The sequence below is a fragment of the Rhinopithecus bieti genome, unplaced genomic scaffold, assembly GCF_001698545.2.
Source record: "Rhinopithecus bieti isolate Rb0 unplaced genomic scaffold, ASM169854v2 scaffold_25304, whole genome shotgun sequence".
In the NCBI taxonomy this organism is placed as follows: Eukaryota; Metazoa; Chordata; class Mammalia; order Primates; family Cercopithecidae; genus Rhinopithecus; species Rhinopithecus bieti.
In genome coordinates this window covers 421,616-436,622 of record NW_016811568.1, presented here as the reverse complement: position 1 = coordinate 436,622, position 15,007 = coordinate 421,616, and the positions used below count along the sequence as shown (strand labels likewise).

At 53.5% G+C, this 15,007-nt stretch overlaps 1 protein-coding gene across 2 annotated transcripts; it reads left to right on the top strand.

Moving 5' to 3' along the window:
* Positions 1-3,049: 3,049 nt before the first annotated feature.
* NAGA (alpha-N-acetylgalactosaminidase) lies at positions 3,050-13,927 on the top strand. Of its 2 annotated transcripts, none has more exons than XM_017894132.1 (10): positions 3,050-3,144; positions 3,533-3,624; positions 5,321-5,456; positions 5,954-6,125; positions 6,596-6,773; positions 7,082-7,176; positions 7,979-8,140; positions 10,669-10,866; positions 12,633-12,776; positions 13,285-13,927. In XM_017894132.1, exons 2-10 carry the CDS (start codon positions 3,609-3,611, stop codon positions 13,417-13,419), a joined length of 1,236 nt encoding a protein of 411 aa, XP_017749621.1. In that variant the 5' UTR covers positions 3,050-3,144; positions 3,533-3,608; the 3' UTR covers positions 13,420-13,927. The 2 variants fall into 2 exon arrangements, with proteins under 2 accessions (XP_017749621.1, XP_017749622.1); XM_017894133.1 differs by having other exon boundaries at positions 3,056-3,144; positions 3,540-3,624; positions 13,285-13,925.
* The last annotated feature ends 1,080 nt before the right edge of the window (positions 13,928-15,007 follow it).

The following is a 15,007-nucleotide window of genomic DNA, read 5'->3' as shown; positions in this document are numbered from 1 at the left end:
GGTCAAGCTTTTTTGGCCACCCACCGGGCCACCGGGGTCAGCTGACTTCTGCCTCTGGAAATTACCCATTTCTGCTTCCCTGGCCTGAAGCCCACCGGCAGCCCCCAGGCTCTGCCCTAGTGGGTCCAGGAGGCGGCCTGCGGTGAAGGTCTCGGGAATGCACAACCAAACCCAAGAGACTGGAGCTTCTGGAAGGCCCTGGAAGCCAGAGGTGTCCTCAAACATCTGCCATGAACTTGGCTCCCACCTCAGAGCCTTTGCCCTTGCAGTTCCTGCAGCCTAGAATGGCCTTCCTTCCCACCCCCAGCCGCAGCTCCACTCCTCAGGACGCCTCTGGACGCAGATTTGAGTCTCTGCTCAGAGGTCCCCTCTGGGACCATTGCAAAGCAACCTGCCCTGCAGTCTGTGTCCCATCCCTGGGGTGTTATTTCCATCAGAGCACTCACTGCTAGAGTAAACTCTCCTATGCTCATACTTTTATTTTCTTGTTTATTGCCTGTCTCCCCTACTAAATTTTATTCAGTTAATACTATACACCCTAATAAATGTGTTAGAAGGTAATAAGTGGCACGGAAAAAACAGAGGAGGATAAGGGAGATGGGAAATTGTGGGAGTAGGGAGGTTGCAATTGCAAATAGAGTGGTCAGGGTAGGCCTCACTGAGAAAGTAACATTGGACAAATACTTGAAGGAAATGAGGGAGCCAGTCATGCCAATTCCAGGCAGAGGGCACAGTCAGCGCAGTGGCCCTCAGGCCTGTTGTGTTTGAGGACCTGCAAGAAGGCCAGTGAGGCTGGGAGGCCTGGGGAGGGGGTGGCAAACAGTAAGAGGTGGGGGTGGAAGGGGTGGGATGGGGCTCTGTAAATCTGGGAGGACTGTTAGTCTAGACAGGGCTGTGAGAAGGGACCTGAGAGATTTCAAGGCATACTCTCGCTGCTGTGGCGAGAATCAATGTCAGTGGAAGCTGGAGACCAGTGAGGAGCCTGCTGCCATTATCCAGGCAAGATGTCACAAGGGCGGTGAGAGCAGGGAGGGAGAGGCAGCCAGATTTAGAATGGCTTTTGAAGGTAGACAACACAGGATTTGCTGAGGAGTTGGATGTAGGGAGTGAGGGAAAGAGCAGGAAGGACTGCACAGTTTTGGCTTGAGCACCTAGGAGAGTTGTCATTATCTGAGATGTGGAAAGTGGCCGGTGCTTGGTCTGGGTTATGTTTGAGATGCCCAGTGGTCATCTGAGTGAAGGTGCTGTTAGGGGTCAGAAAGCGATGCCTAAAAATATGACACTTGGGCGTGCTGAGTACTTTGAACCAAAGGGCACTGGAAGAGCCTCAGAAGCAAAGTCTCTCTCTGACCTTCTCCTGCCCCCCTTCTTTCTCCCGTTTTTCTCCTGCAAGGCAGGCCATAGAAACTGAAATTCCTCCTCCTTAAGGTGAGTTACAGAAACTACAAATGTTGGCCGGGCACAGTGGCTCATGCCTGTCATGCTAGCACTTTGGGAGGCTGAGGCGGGCGGATCACAAGGTCAAGAGATCGAGACCATCCTGGCCAACATGGTGAAACCCTGTCACTACTAAAAATACAAAAATTACCTGGGCGTGGTGGTGTGTGCCTGTAGTCCAAACTACTCAGGAAGCTGAGGCAAGAGAATCACTTGAGCCTGGGAGGTGGAGGTTGCAGTGAGCAGAGATCGCGCCACTGCACTCCAGCCTGGTGACAGAGGGAGACTCTGTCTCAAAAAAAAAAAAAAAAAGAAAGAAAGAAAAAGGAAAAGAAAAAAAAGAAACTACGAATATTACTGGAAACATCCCCCATCTTTCTGTGTCAGGCCTGGCCATAAAGGAATTCTCTGACCTACCTTGTCTGATACTAGGCCATAAGACTCTCATTCCAGAAGGGGTCCTGCCCTCTTCCCAGCAGGAGGGAATGCCACACAGAGAGAAGAAGAAGAATCTGAACAGACAGACATTGCTGGTTTCCACACTCAGCTATTAACATCAAATCATTCCCTTTTGTCTAATTGCGTTTATACAATTGTCTATTCCTTATTCCTTTTTTCTGTTGCCCAGGCTGGAGTACAGTGACATAATCACAGCTCACTACAACCTCGACCTCCTGGACTCAAGCAGTCCTCCTACCTCAGCCTCCCAAGTAGCTGGAACCACAGGCACCTGCCCGGTTTTTTAATTTTTTGTAGAGATGGGGTCTCACTATGTTGGACACAGGCTGTCCTTAAATGTCTGGCCTCAAGCGATCCTCCTGCCTCAGCCTTCCAAACTGCTGGGATTACAGGCATGAGCCAGCAGACCCGGCCAGGGGTGTCATTCTTCATCAAACAAAGACATAAAAATAAAGTTTTCCCTGAGTATTTGTGTCTTCATTCCTGAAGGCTCCCAAGTCACATAAAACATTGCGTAAATCAATCTGTTACGCTTTTCTCTTGCTAATCTATATTTTGTTTATAGGAGTGTCCGCTGTGACCTTTGGGATAAGGAAAAATATCTTTCTGCCCCTACAATGCCCAGAACAAAGCATGTGGCAGCTAGCAGTTTCTCAATAAATACTTGATGAATGAATGAAGAAGGAAGTAGCCGAGCCTGTGCGAGCAGTCCCTGAGCGTCAGGCGGGGAAGCGGAGCCGGCTGCCTTTGCTGGAGCTGCGACTGCCTGCTTTGCTGCCTCCCGCGCATCCTCCTTGTAGAGACGATTAATCCCAGACTTCCATTTTTCCAGCGGCTCACTAGGGGGGGCCTTGCTTCAGAGCAGTCTCTCATTTCCTCTGCACAAAGCCCTCAGCAGGTATTCACTGCACGGCCGCTTACTGAGCGCCCACGGTGAGGCTGGCACGATCCTCGCCCTCGTGGTCCCCACAGCGGTGGAGGCCTCGCGGGGTCCGGGCCACGAAGGACAGCCCCAAGCCGGCTCTGCCAATGCCAGCCTCGCTAGCACGCAGGGCGGGACCCCAGTGGGAGAGGGCTTGGGGAGGCTGGGAAGCTGGGCCCGTATGGGCGGGGCACAGCGTTGCTAGCGGGGATTCTGATAGGTTGCGAGGAGGGTTGCCTTCGTGAGGCCCCGCCCTCACTGGAACGCTTCAGGCTTATCAGGTTACCGGAATCGAGTCAGAAGCGGCCGCGGGTCTGAGGGCTTCGGTAAGATAAGTGCGGCGGGAGGGGGCTCTGCGGTTTTGGCGGGCCCAGGGCGGGAACCCGGACCCGGCTAGGAGTCCGGAGCCTGGCCGCAGCCCTGCCCCTCCGCTCTTTCTGGGCGACCTTAAGCCGGTCGCTGCCTTTTTCTGAGCCCTGACCGGGCCGAAGGCGGCCCGTAGGCGCTCAGGACTCCCAGCACTGCAGAGGGTGTAAGGTCTGACATCCAAGACACATTGTTTAGTATTTCTGAAGGAAGAACTCAAGCTCCGGGAAGTGAGGCTGGGGATTGGGCGGGCAACTTGGGGACCGAGTGTAGGATCCACGTACAAGGTTGAGGGCGGCCGAACTAGCCAGGCAGCCGTGACCCCAGTGCTTTTCTGACGTTTCTTAGCTTCCAGGGCCCAAGACATACAGCTGATACACGCAGACCAGATCTGGTCAGGTTCTCGGAAGCTGAGTCCAGAGCAATGCTGTTGAAGACAGGTACCTACACCGGCTGGGGTGGCTTGGGAGGCAGGGGTGAGTGCCAGAGTGCTACGAGGAGGGCTTTGGCGTTTCTTCCCTAATGTGGGTATGTGGGGAGACAGGTTCCCTCTCTCTTTTACTTAGAGCTGGGCAGGAAGGGAGGAGATGCTTCCCCATACAGGAATAATTTCTCCTTTAAAGGGGCCCTTCCTTTCTCACTTCCTCTCCCTCAAGTACAGAGACCCTCCCTATCTGATGTGACATCAACATGTGCGGAGAACCGCCTGTACAGTCCCTACAGTAACTCCATATTACAGATAAGGAAACTGAGGTCCAAGGAGGAAAGGGCTCACTTAGGTGAGCTGATTGGGTGCTGGTCCTGGCTGGCTTACTTCTTAAGCCTCTCTGAGGCCTCTTGAGGGTCTGCGGTAGAGAGCAAAGAGCCCTGGACTGGGGCTCAGGAGTCCTGGAGTCTGGCCAATGGCCCCGACTTAAGGATTTTTCAACTTTCCTGTGGAGTGAAAGCGACACACATTCAGTAGAAACCACAGTACCTATACAACCATTGTGTTTCGGTATTCAGTAAGTTGCATGAAATATTCAACAATTTATCATAAAATAGGCTTTGTGTTAGATGATTTTGCCCAGCTGTAGGCTAATGTGCGTTGTCGCACTTTTTTTTTTTTTTTTTGAGATGGAGTCTCACTCTGTCACCCAGGCTGGACTGGAGTGGAGTGGCGCAATCTCGGCTCACTGCAACCTCCACCTCCCAGGTTCAAGCAAGTCTACTGCTCAGCCTCCTGAGTAGCTGGGACTGCAGACACTCGCCACCTCACCCCGGTATTTTTTTGTAGTTTTAGTAGAGATGGGGTTTCACCATGTTGCCCAAGCTGGTCTTGAACTCCTGACTTAGCGGTGATCCGCCCACCTCGGCCTTACAGGCGTGAGCCACCGTGCCTGACCTGTCGGCACTTTTAAGGTAGGCTAGGCTCAGCTATGATGTTTGGCAGGTTAGGTGTATTAAGTACATTTTTGACATAATATTTTCTTTATTATTTTGAGATGGGGTCTTGCTCTGTCACAGCCCAGGCTAGCATTCAGTGGCACGATCTCAGCTCACTGCAGCCTCCGCCTTTGGGGTTCAAGTGATCCTCTTGCCTCAGCCTCCCGGGTACAGCACACACCACCATGCCTAAGTTTTTGAATTTTTAGTAGAGACAAGGTTTCACCATGTTGGCCTGACCTCAAGTGATCCACTCGCCTCGGCCTTCCAGAGTGTTGGGAATGCAGGTGTGAGCCACTGCACCTGGCTGATGTAATATTTTAAACTTACACTGGGTTTACGAGAACGTAGTTCCATGGTAGGCCTAGGAGCATATGTACTGTTAAGTTCTGTATATGGGATGGGAGGAGCTAATGGGGGTTATGGGAAGGACATAACTTCAGGTGTTAGTTTTGCTAATTCAAGCACTGCTGTGGTGACGGCCAGACCTCAAGCCACTGCCTGGCCCAGGCACCATCCTCCCACTTACTGCTTTGCAAGAACCAGCCATTGCAGGAAGAGCCAATTCTACCCTAAACCCAGAAGTCTAGTTTCCCTTATATATAGGCAGGCAGCCTCTGTAGGGCTGAGCAACATACAGATGGGATGGGATGAGGGCTGGAACTGTGGAGGCAACTGACAGTCACCATTCCCTCCTCCCTTGCCCCCTAGTGCTCTTGCTGGGGCATGTGGCCCAGGTGCTGATGCTGGACAATGGGCTCCTGCAGACACCACCCATGGGCTGGCTGGCCTGGGAACGCTTCCGCTGCAACATTAACTGTGATGAGGACCCAAAGAACTGCATCAGGTGAGTAAGGTCCACACCCACCTGATGAGCCTTGCCCAGGGCCCTGCAGAGTTGGGGGCAGGAAGTGGAGGGTCCAGTAGAAAAGAGGGCAAGGTCAGAGTTCTTCATCCCAAAGACTGCAGCCAGAAGTCACTCGGACTGTCTGACACCTAGCCCCGTGACCTGCCTGGGGCCTCTGTAGGGACTGTCAGGCCCTAACCTGGTCACGAGGCAGAGACCTTACATGAACCCAGCCCCTGAGATAACTGTTACAAGGTCAGGCCAGGCCCCCGTATTTCCCCTGACCCAGTCCTGCCTTTTGGCCTGGGGCCAGCCACTCCTTTCAAGCCAGCTTATGGCTCATGGCACAATCCCTGGTGGGCATTTACACTGATACCTGGCTTAGGACTCAGCAAGGTCATGGTTTTCATAGCACAGATTCAATCAGAGCTGAGGCAGGGTGTGGCTAAGGGCTGGGCTGGGTCCCTGAGCTACCCCATCCCTCCGCCCCTCACTAGTGAAAGGCTCTTCATGGAGATGGCTGACCGGATGGCACAAGATGGATGGCGGGACATGGGCTACACATACCTCAACATTGATGACTGCTGGATCGGTGGGCGCGATGCCAGTGGCCGCCTGATGCCAGATCCCAAGCGCTTCCCTCATGGCATTCCCTTCCTGGCTGACTACGTGAGCCTGACCCCTGCCCTGCCCTTGGCCTCAGGGCTAGACTACTCCTTTCACCCTACCTTGCTCAGAGCTCATTTACATGATTGAGATCTCACAGTCTAGCAGGGTAAACAGACAAATGAACACCGACTTTGGGCCCACTGTGGTGAGAGCCAGAAAGGGCATCTCACGCAGTCTGGGATTCCAGGAAGGTTCCCTGGAGGAGGCAGTTCTTGAGCTGAGCCCAGAGAGATGGCATTGGAGGCGGAGAGGATGGCAGGAGCAAAAGCCTAGGGGCAAGAAACAGCCGCTGGGAGGTGTGTGTTGGGGGAGAGGTGGGCCATCGTGGGCAGAGGCCGGGCCAGCATGCTGGGACCACCTCCTTTGGTCAGTGGGAGCCACTGGAGATTTAATGGAACTGGGTCAGATGTGCCTTGAAGAGGCTCTCTGAGGGTCCTGCTTGAGTCCACTGTGTCCTCAAACCCCCACAGGTTCACTCCCTGGGCCTGAAGTTGGGCATCTATGCTGACATGGGCAACTTCACCTGCATGGGTTACCCAGGCACCACACTGGACAAGGTGGTCCAGGATGCTCAGACCTTCGCCGAGTGGAAAGTAGACATGCTCAAGCTGGATGGCTGCTTCTCCACCGCCGAGGAGCGGGCCCAAGGTAAGTTATGCAGCTGGCTGGGGCACACAGGCAGACGGGGAGGGTGGCCATGAAGACCCACCCAGCGCCCTCTTGGCTGAACTTCCCAATTCCCCCCACTCAGGGGTTAGGGGGATTGTGGCTCCCAGGCTCCCTAAATATGGGTGGCAGCATAGCCCACCCCAGAATCATCTGAGGCTCTGGGTATGTGGGAAGGCACCTACTCTTTGGAGCTTGTTTCTTCACATCTGTTGGGAAAAGGTCTGGGCTAAGCCCCCAGACTGCCTCCTGCCCCTCCTCAGGACTGAAACAGATTGGGCTTTCTCTAGGGTACCCCAAGATGGCTGCTGCCCTGAATGCCACAGGCCGCCCCATCGCCTTCTCCTGCAGCTGGCCAGCCTACGAAGGTGGCCTCCCCCCAGGGGTAAGCCATTCTGCGCCGTGCCTGATGGCGCTTCCCACACCCAGGCCTCCTTGCCTCCTGAGTGCCAGGCTTCAGGGATGGGGCCTTCCAGAGCCAGGGCTGCTGTCACCACAGGTGCCCATATGGTGATTTGTAGGTGTCTAGAGACCTACGTAAGTACCCCAAAAGAGCGGGTGGGCTCAGCCAGCCCAGAGAGGTGTGTGTGTTGGAGGGAGGGGCAGGCCTTAGAGAAGAGGCCCTTGTGAGGTGGGCTGAAGGAGTTGAGATCAGAGGCAGGAGAGTCATCTGTGCTGGCACACAGCACCCAGGATCCCAGGAGGTGCCCATTGGGCGAGGAGACCCAGAAGGCTGGGGAGGCCAGGCAGGTGGGGCCGAGCCTCAGAGTGGCCTGTGGGCTCATGATGGGTCCCTCAGCATGCCTGACACCAAAAAGGGTGGGCTCAGGCCTGTGGAGCTGAGAAGACAGCAGACAGCGGTTTCTCACGAGAGAACATGGTGGTGGGTGGGTGTCAGGGAGGGTTGTTTGTGGGTGCACCAGCCTGGGCCCACACCCTGGGCTTGACCCAAGCTGGCATGAGAGGACAGGGTAGGCTCCTGGCACCAGCATGCACAGAGGGGAGACCCCGGTAGCCCCAGAGCAGGGCCACCCTCTGAGGCCCTCCTCATCCTGAGCAAGCCGGTGGGTCCTGTTCTCTTCCCCCTTTCCCACTCTCTGTGTCTCCTGCTGAGCCTCCCCAACTCCTGTGTGGGTCTCTGGGCTGCAGCATGTGATTCTGGTGCTGGACTTCCCCTTGACATCCAGGTGAACTACAGTCTGCTGGCGGACATCTGCAACCTCTGGCGTAACTATGGTGACATCCAGGACTCCTGGCAGAGCGTGCTCTCCATCCTGAATTGGTTCGTGAAGTATCAGGACATACTGCAGCCGGTGGCCGGCCCTGGGCACTGGAATGACCCCGACATGGTACCAGGATGGAGGGGGATGTCCCTAGGCCCACCATCTGTGACGACCCTGCTCCCCACTGCCCTGTGCTCTCTTCCTCCCTGGAGGCTCACTGCCAGGTTCTAGGTCAGCGCTTCTGAAATTTGTCCCTGAACTAGTTGCTTTAGACTTGATCCAGAAGCTGGTTTCCAGGGCCCCATACCCCACTTTTTTTTTTTTTTTTTTTTTGAGACGGAGTTTTGCTGTCTTCCAGGCTGGAGTGCAGTGGCTGGATTTCAGCTCACTGCAAGCTCCGCCTCCCGGGTTCACGCCATTCTCCTGCCTCAGCCTCTCGAGTAGCTGGGACTAGACACCCGCCACCATGTCCGGCTAATTTTTTGTATTTTTTAGTAGAGACGGGGTTTCACTGTGTTAGCCAGGATGGTCTCGATCTCCTGACCTCATGATCCGCCCACCTTGGCCTCCCAAAGTGCTGGGATTACAGGCGTGATCCACCGCGCCTGGCCCCATCCCCCCACATTTTGCATCAGAATGTTTAGGGGAAGAACCTGGGAATGCCCACTGTTAACCATCTCCCCAGGCAATTCTGATGTTTCTGAAAGCTCAAGAACTTGGGTCTGTAATGATCCTGGAATAAGATGTTATTGCTGTGCAGGATGAAGATCACGACCTTGCTATTCCTAGTGCCTGGACTGCCCTCCCCCCTCTGCCTCTGATCCTTTTGTCAATGCCCTGCCTCATCCTCCACAGGCATGACTGGCCCTCCCAGTCCTGCTTCTAGCCCTTCCGTTTTATCTCAGTCATTGCCCTGTGACATTTTGTTGTTGTTGCAATTTATAACTTTATAATTACGTTAATCAACAAGCATTTACTACCTGATTGATCCTATGATTATAAGAATTACAAGTGCTAAGCCAGGTGGAGGGAGCAACCTGGAGGAGCAGGAACTGGCCTGCTGTGGAGTCCCAGCTCTAGCTCTGCCAGTTTACCTTGGGCAAGTAACTTAATTTGTTGTGCCTCAGTTTTGTCAATTGGAAAATAAGAATAGTAGCTACCTTATAGGGTTGTTTTGAGCATTAAAATAACTCTGAAATGCTTGGTACAGTGATGGGCACATACACAGTGCTTGAATTGTTGTCACTAAGCCTGTAACTTGTGTCCCGACTATGGATTGCTTGCCCTGGGGTCAGGAGTCCCCTTGGTCCATTCAGCTGTGGCTAGGGCAGGTGGGTGTGGCCAGTGGTAGGTGCAGGGACTTTGTCCAGTTCTGTTTCCTACCACTGTCACGCTGGAACATTTATTGACTTTACCTAGTTTATAAGCTTTTTGACAACAGGAGCCCATTTGATCATCTGAACAAACAGCGATGTAGCGAGGGCGTATTACCACCCCCATCATCCCCGCGGGGTTTTTGTTTTTTATTTTTTTAGATGGAGTCTTGCTCTGCTGCCCAGGCTGGAGTGCAATGGCACGATCTCTGCTCACTGCAACCTCTGCTTCCCAGCTTCAAGAGATTGTCCTGACTCAGCCTCCCAAGTAGCTGGGATTACAGGCGCCTGCCACCACGCCCGGCTAATTTTTTTTGTGTGTATGTTTTTAGTAGAGACGGGGTTTCACCATGTTGGCCAGACTGGTCTCGAACTCCTGACCTCATGATCTGCCCGCCTCAGCCTCCCAAAGTGCTGGGATTACAGGTGTGAGCCACCACACCCGGCCTATTTATTTATTTAGAGACAGAGTTGTGCTCTTGTTGCCCAGGCTGGAGTGCAATGGCATGATCTTATCTCGCCGCAACCTCTACCTCCCAGGTTCAAGTGATTCTCCTGCCTCAGCCTCCCAAGTAGCTGAGATTACAGGCGTGCACCACCACGCCTGGCTAATTTTGCATTTTTGGTAGGGATGGGGTTTCTCCATGTTGGTCAGGCTGGTCTTGAACTCCTGACCTCAGGTGATCTGCCCTCCTTGGCCTTCCAAAGTGCTGGGATTACAGGTGTGAGCCACCACACCTGGCCTTTTGTTTTTTGAGTCAGAGTCTCACTCTTGCCCAGGCTGGAGTGCAGTGGTGCAATCTCAGCTCACTGCAACCTCTGCCTTCTGGTTCAAGTGATTCTTGTGCTTGAACAAGTAGCTGGGATTACAGATGCGTACCACCACGACTGGGTAATTTTTATATTTTCAGTAAAGACGAGGTTTTGCTATGTTGGCCAGGATGGTCTCTAACTTCTGGGCTCAAGTGATTCACCTGCCTCAGCCTCCCAAAGTGCTAGGATTACAAGCATGCGACACCTCATCTGGCCATCTGCCCACCTCCCTACCACCGACTCCATGTTCCTGATGGAAAATAAAAGCTGATGCTCAGAGGGAAAGTAACTTAACTCCCCCAAGGCCACAGGGCTGGGGAATGGCGTTTGCTGAACCAGGCCTCCTCCACATGCAGCCATCCTTCCCTAATCCCTAATTGCTCTTCCTCGGCTACAAGTTTGGGGATGGTCCCTGTGTCTACCTCCCTGAGGAGATCAGAGCTGACTACTCCTCTTCTCTGCCCCTAGCTGCTCATTGGAAACTTCGGTCTCAGCTTAGAGCAATCCCGAGCCCAGATGGCCCTGTGGACGGTGCTGGCAGCCCCCCTCTTGATGTCCACAGACCTGCGTACCATCTCCGCCCAGAACATGGACATTCTGCAGAATCCACTCATGATCAAAATCAACCAGGATCCCTTAGGCATCCAGGGACGCAGGATTCACAAGGTACTGGGGTGTGCAGGGAAGGAAGGGGAGGGCTGAGGAACTGGGCTCTCCTGAGAGAAAGGCTGCCAGCCTCCCTGGGGGCAACACCTGGGGAGATACAGGAGTTGCCCAGTCCCCAACCAGGGCTCACCCTTCTGGTTGCTTATGATTGTTGAGGACTGTGCTAGGAGCTGCTCCAACTGTCCTGCTCTTGCTAGGTGAGAGCAGGGCTGAGCAGGACAGCTCAAGGGAGTTGGGGATGAGAGGCATCAGCCATGTAAGTGCACACAGGAAGGGTGAGAGGCACAGGGCTTCTATACACCCGTGATGGCCTGCGGAGAACTTGGGCTTCCCTCCAGAGCAGGAGGAGCTGGTTTGTTTTTGAGACAGGGTCTCACTATGTGACCCAGGCTGGAGTACAGTGGCACAATTTCGGCTCACTGCCATCTCCACTTCCCGGGTTCAAGCAATTCTTGTGCCTCAGCCTCCTGAGTAGCTGGTACTACAGGCGCCTGCCACCACGCCCAGCTAATTTTTGTATTTTCAGTAGAGACACCATGTCAGACTGGTCTCGAACTCCTGGCCTCAGGTGATCCACCTGCATTAGCCTCCCAAAGTGCTGGGATTACAGGCATGAGCCACTGCACCCGGCCAGGAGAAGCTGTTACAGCCAAGGAATACAACGACTACTAGTGGCTGCTATTTATTGAGTACCTACTATGTGCTGGGAGTTTTAGATACCTTTTCTCAGCAAGGTAGGTATCTTGCCATTTTACAAATGAGAAAACTGAAACTTCGAGAGTCTGAGTAACTGTATCTCAAGGCTACACAGTTGCTACAAACAAGACTGGACTTCAGTGTCACCTCAAAGCCTTTGCTTTTTTTTTTTTTTTTTTGAGATGGAGTCTCACTCTGTAGCCCAGGCTGGAGTACAGTGGCACCATCTCAGCTCACTGCAACCTCTGGCTCCCAGGTTCAAGCAATTCTCCTGCCTCAGCCTCCCAGGTAGCTGGGATTACAGATGTATACCACCAAGCCTGGCTAATTTTTTTTTTTTGTATTTTTTTTTCAGTAGAGACAGGGTTTCACCATGTTGGCCAGGCTAGTCTCAAACTCCCGACCTCAGGTGATCCACTGGCCTTGGCCTCACAAAGTAATGGGATTACAGGAGGCGTGAGTCACTGTGCCTTGGCCGCCTTTGCTCTTTACCAAATCCTGGACTCTGATAAAAAGAAACCTACAGAACTACAGAAGGCACCCATAGAACTGGTGATGCCCAGAGGAAGTAACAATTCCCTGCCAGAGGGGCTGATGGTGGAGCTGGGCCTGGAGAACCTTCTGGAGGATGGCAGTTCACATCCAGCTCCACTCTCCACCCCCCTGGAACAGAGATCACTGTTCCCACTGGACAGCACCCTTTAGGTCAGCACTGGCAGCTGTTTGGGGCCGGCACTCACGCGCTGTACTGTTGTTGCTTCCTCGTTTCTGTGTTTATCCCTCCCATTGTCCTATGAACTTCCGGGGCAGGGCCTCATGCAGCATTTGTCTCAGTGTGCTAGCATAGGGGTTGGGCTCAGAGTAGGTGTTGATGAGTATCTGCTGAGTCAGGGAAGGCAGGCAGGTAGGGTTAGATAAGCTGGGGTGCTAGAGGCCTGTGGCATCCTCCCTAAGCCTGTGTGATATGGAGCTGTGAACTGGGGGACCCAGAACTCAGGGAGGGCCAGGGAGGCAATGGTAGGTCCCATCTGAGCAAGGGACCCCAGCCAGTAGCCATCTTCTGTGCCCAGGAAAAATCTCTTATCGAAGTGTACATGCGGCCTCTGTCCAACAAGGCCAGCACCTTAGTCTTCTTCAGCTGCAGGACCGATATGCCTTATCACTACCACTCCTCCCTTGGCCAGCTGAACTTCACCGGGTCTGTGACATACGAGGTGAGCACCTGGCTGCCTGCAGCCATCCGCCTGGGCTTCAGATTTCCGTGGGAGGGTATTGTGGGGGGTGGTTGTTCACATATGGCCTCCCCTGAGCCGTGGGCTTAGGGCCTCTGGCAGGTGCCCATGGGGAGCTGCAGGCACTGAGAGCTGCAGCCAGTGCCGTGCTCTGCACCAGTGTTTTCAACCTATGCAAACAGAACTACTGCATATAAATATGAATCCCATTAGCCTCTAGGGCTATACTCCTCCCTCCCAAGGATCAGCCCTTGCTGGCACATTCCTCAGTTTTCCATGGGCTGGGGCTTTCTCCACTGCCTGTGTTTGGGCATCTGTTGGATTTGCTGGTGGAGAAGTGATGGGGATTCAGGGCTCCCACTTCTGTAGGGCATACTGGAAGCCCAGCACAGACAGGCCAAAGTCCAGGAAGAAGGCTTCTACATCCTCTAGGGGGGTCTCTGTGCAGCCATTCTCATGGTGGCATTGGTGATGTCCCTCCCCACTGCAGGCCCAGGACGTCTACTCAGGTGACATCATCAGTGGCCTCCGAGTTGAAACCAACTTCACAGTGATCATCAACCCTTCGGGGGTAGTGATGTGGTACCTGTATCCCGTCAAGAACCTGGAGATGTCCCAGCAGTAAGGAGCTGGGACATGTGACAGGCTGTGATGGCACCACTGAGCCTAGACCATGGAGCCTTGGCATGCCCAGGGCAAGTGGGCAGGTTCTCTGCTCCCTAGGCCTGCTCGGTGACTGACCCCATCATAGCCAAAGTGCAATCTCAGGGCCAGGTTCTATGCCCTGCCCAAGCGTAAACCTTCTTGGAAACTTTTGGGGCAATTTTCCTGTGGCCTTCCTGGCCTCTACTTCGTGTGCGCAGCCCCACAGACGTTGCTGAGCAACTCGCCAGGCTCCGAAGCCCCATGCCCATCAGGACTCTAGCCTCTGACCTTGCTGACTCTGAAATCAGGATTTGGAATTTTTCTAATTAGGAGTAGAGAGATCTGACCTCTTGCCAGGAATGCCCATGAATCGTGTGATTGGCTTTTCTACCCATAGAGGGCCTTGCAGGCTGATACCACCTGGGAGTGAGGGTCACAAAGGAGACCTTGGCACCTTCAGGTCACCAATAAACCTGTTCTTTAATCGAGTAGTTGTAATATGGACCTCAGGTACCTTTAGTTAGGGACTCTGGTGGCACTACACGGGGTGCTGGATTCAAATCTCACCTCTATGGAAGATGTCTGGCATCTTCTGGCCCCTCCTTTTCCAAAGTGACCTGAAGATTGTACTTCCAAGAGATGCCAGACTTGCCTCACACCCAGGAGCTGCCCCTGCTGTGCCTGGTATGCTGGCAGTGGTGATGGTGACCTCCTTTGCAGCCAGGTTGTCACAACACAATGAGGCCAAGTAGCAATGCTCCCAGGTCCTGCAGCTTGTGCTCTGCCCAGCAGTGCCCCTGGTGCAGCACTTCAGCCTGCTCTTCTCTCTGGTGGCTCCACCCCCACCCCTACTTCTTTCCCTTTATTATTTCTCTCCCAACCTGGCTGCAAAGGAGGTTCATATTCTCCAGATGTGTCCACAAACCTGTCCAGGAGTTGTGTCTTAAAATTGATTTCCTGTTCCTCTTCCTTAGGACAGGGGTGACAGTCAAAGCGAAGGAATGATGGGCTCTTGCCTATCTTGCTTTGGTCCTTATTTCTCAAGCCCTCCTCTTTTAGCCAAGGCTACAGGGCATTTGTCTTCCCTGGTGGCTCTCTCCCCTTTGGAGAGAGCAGGTGGCAGAGCAAGCTAGCTAGGTCCTCCTTGGGCTTTGAATGTGGGAGCACCCAGTGCCCCAGGCCTTGCACTGTCCTGCCCAAGGAGTATTTCCTGGGTGGATCTCCCATACGCCTCAGGGTTCTGAGGTCCTTGTATTTAGGGTATGGTGTAAAAACTTACATGTGCACATTTTGTTACATCACTTAAGATTACTAGAGCTTCACTAGTTAAATATAGAGTCACCAGAGAAAGTTCCTTTCCCCACTTGATATCTTGAGGCTGTTGAGAAACTTAGGACAGAAACCTACCTCATCCCAGGCCTCTGTCCTTGAAGGCCTGCCCCTCTGTGCATAGCTCTGGCTTTGGGTCTTGTTCATAGTGCTGTTCAAGCATAATGGAATAGTCTCAGGTGGGGACACCTCTTGCCAGCTCCATGAAGGCTTTCCGACCAGACTGGGATGTGGTGGGA

Bases quoted from the DNA above. Each gene is read 5' to 3' on its own strand.
- NAGA (XM_017894132.1), top strand. The intron at 5,457-5,953 runs GTGAGTAAGGTC...GCCCCTCACTAG, and splicing joins GACCCAAAGAACTGCATCAG to TGAAAGGCTCTTCATGGAGA. The intron at 12,777-13,284 runs GTGAGCACCTGG...TCCCCACTGCAG, and splicing joins CCGGGTCTGTGACATACGAG to GCCCAGGACGTCTACTCAGG.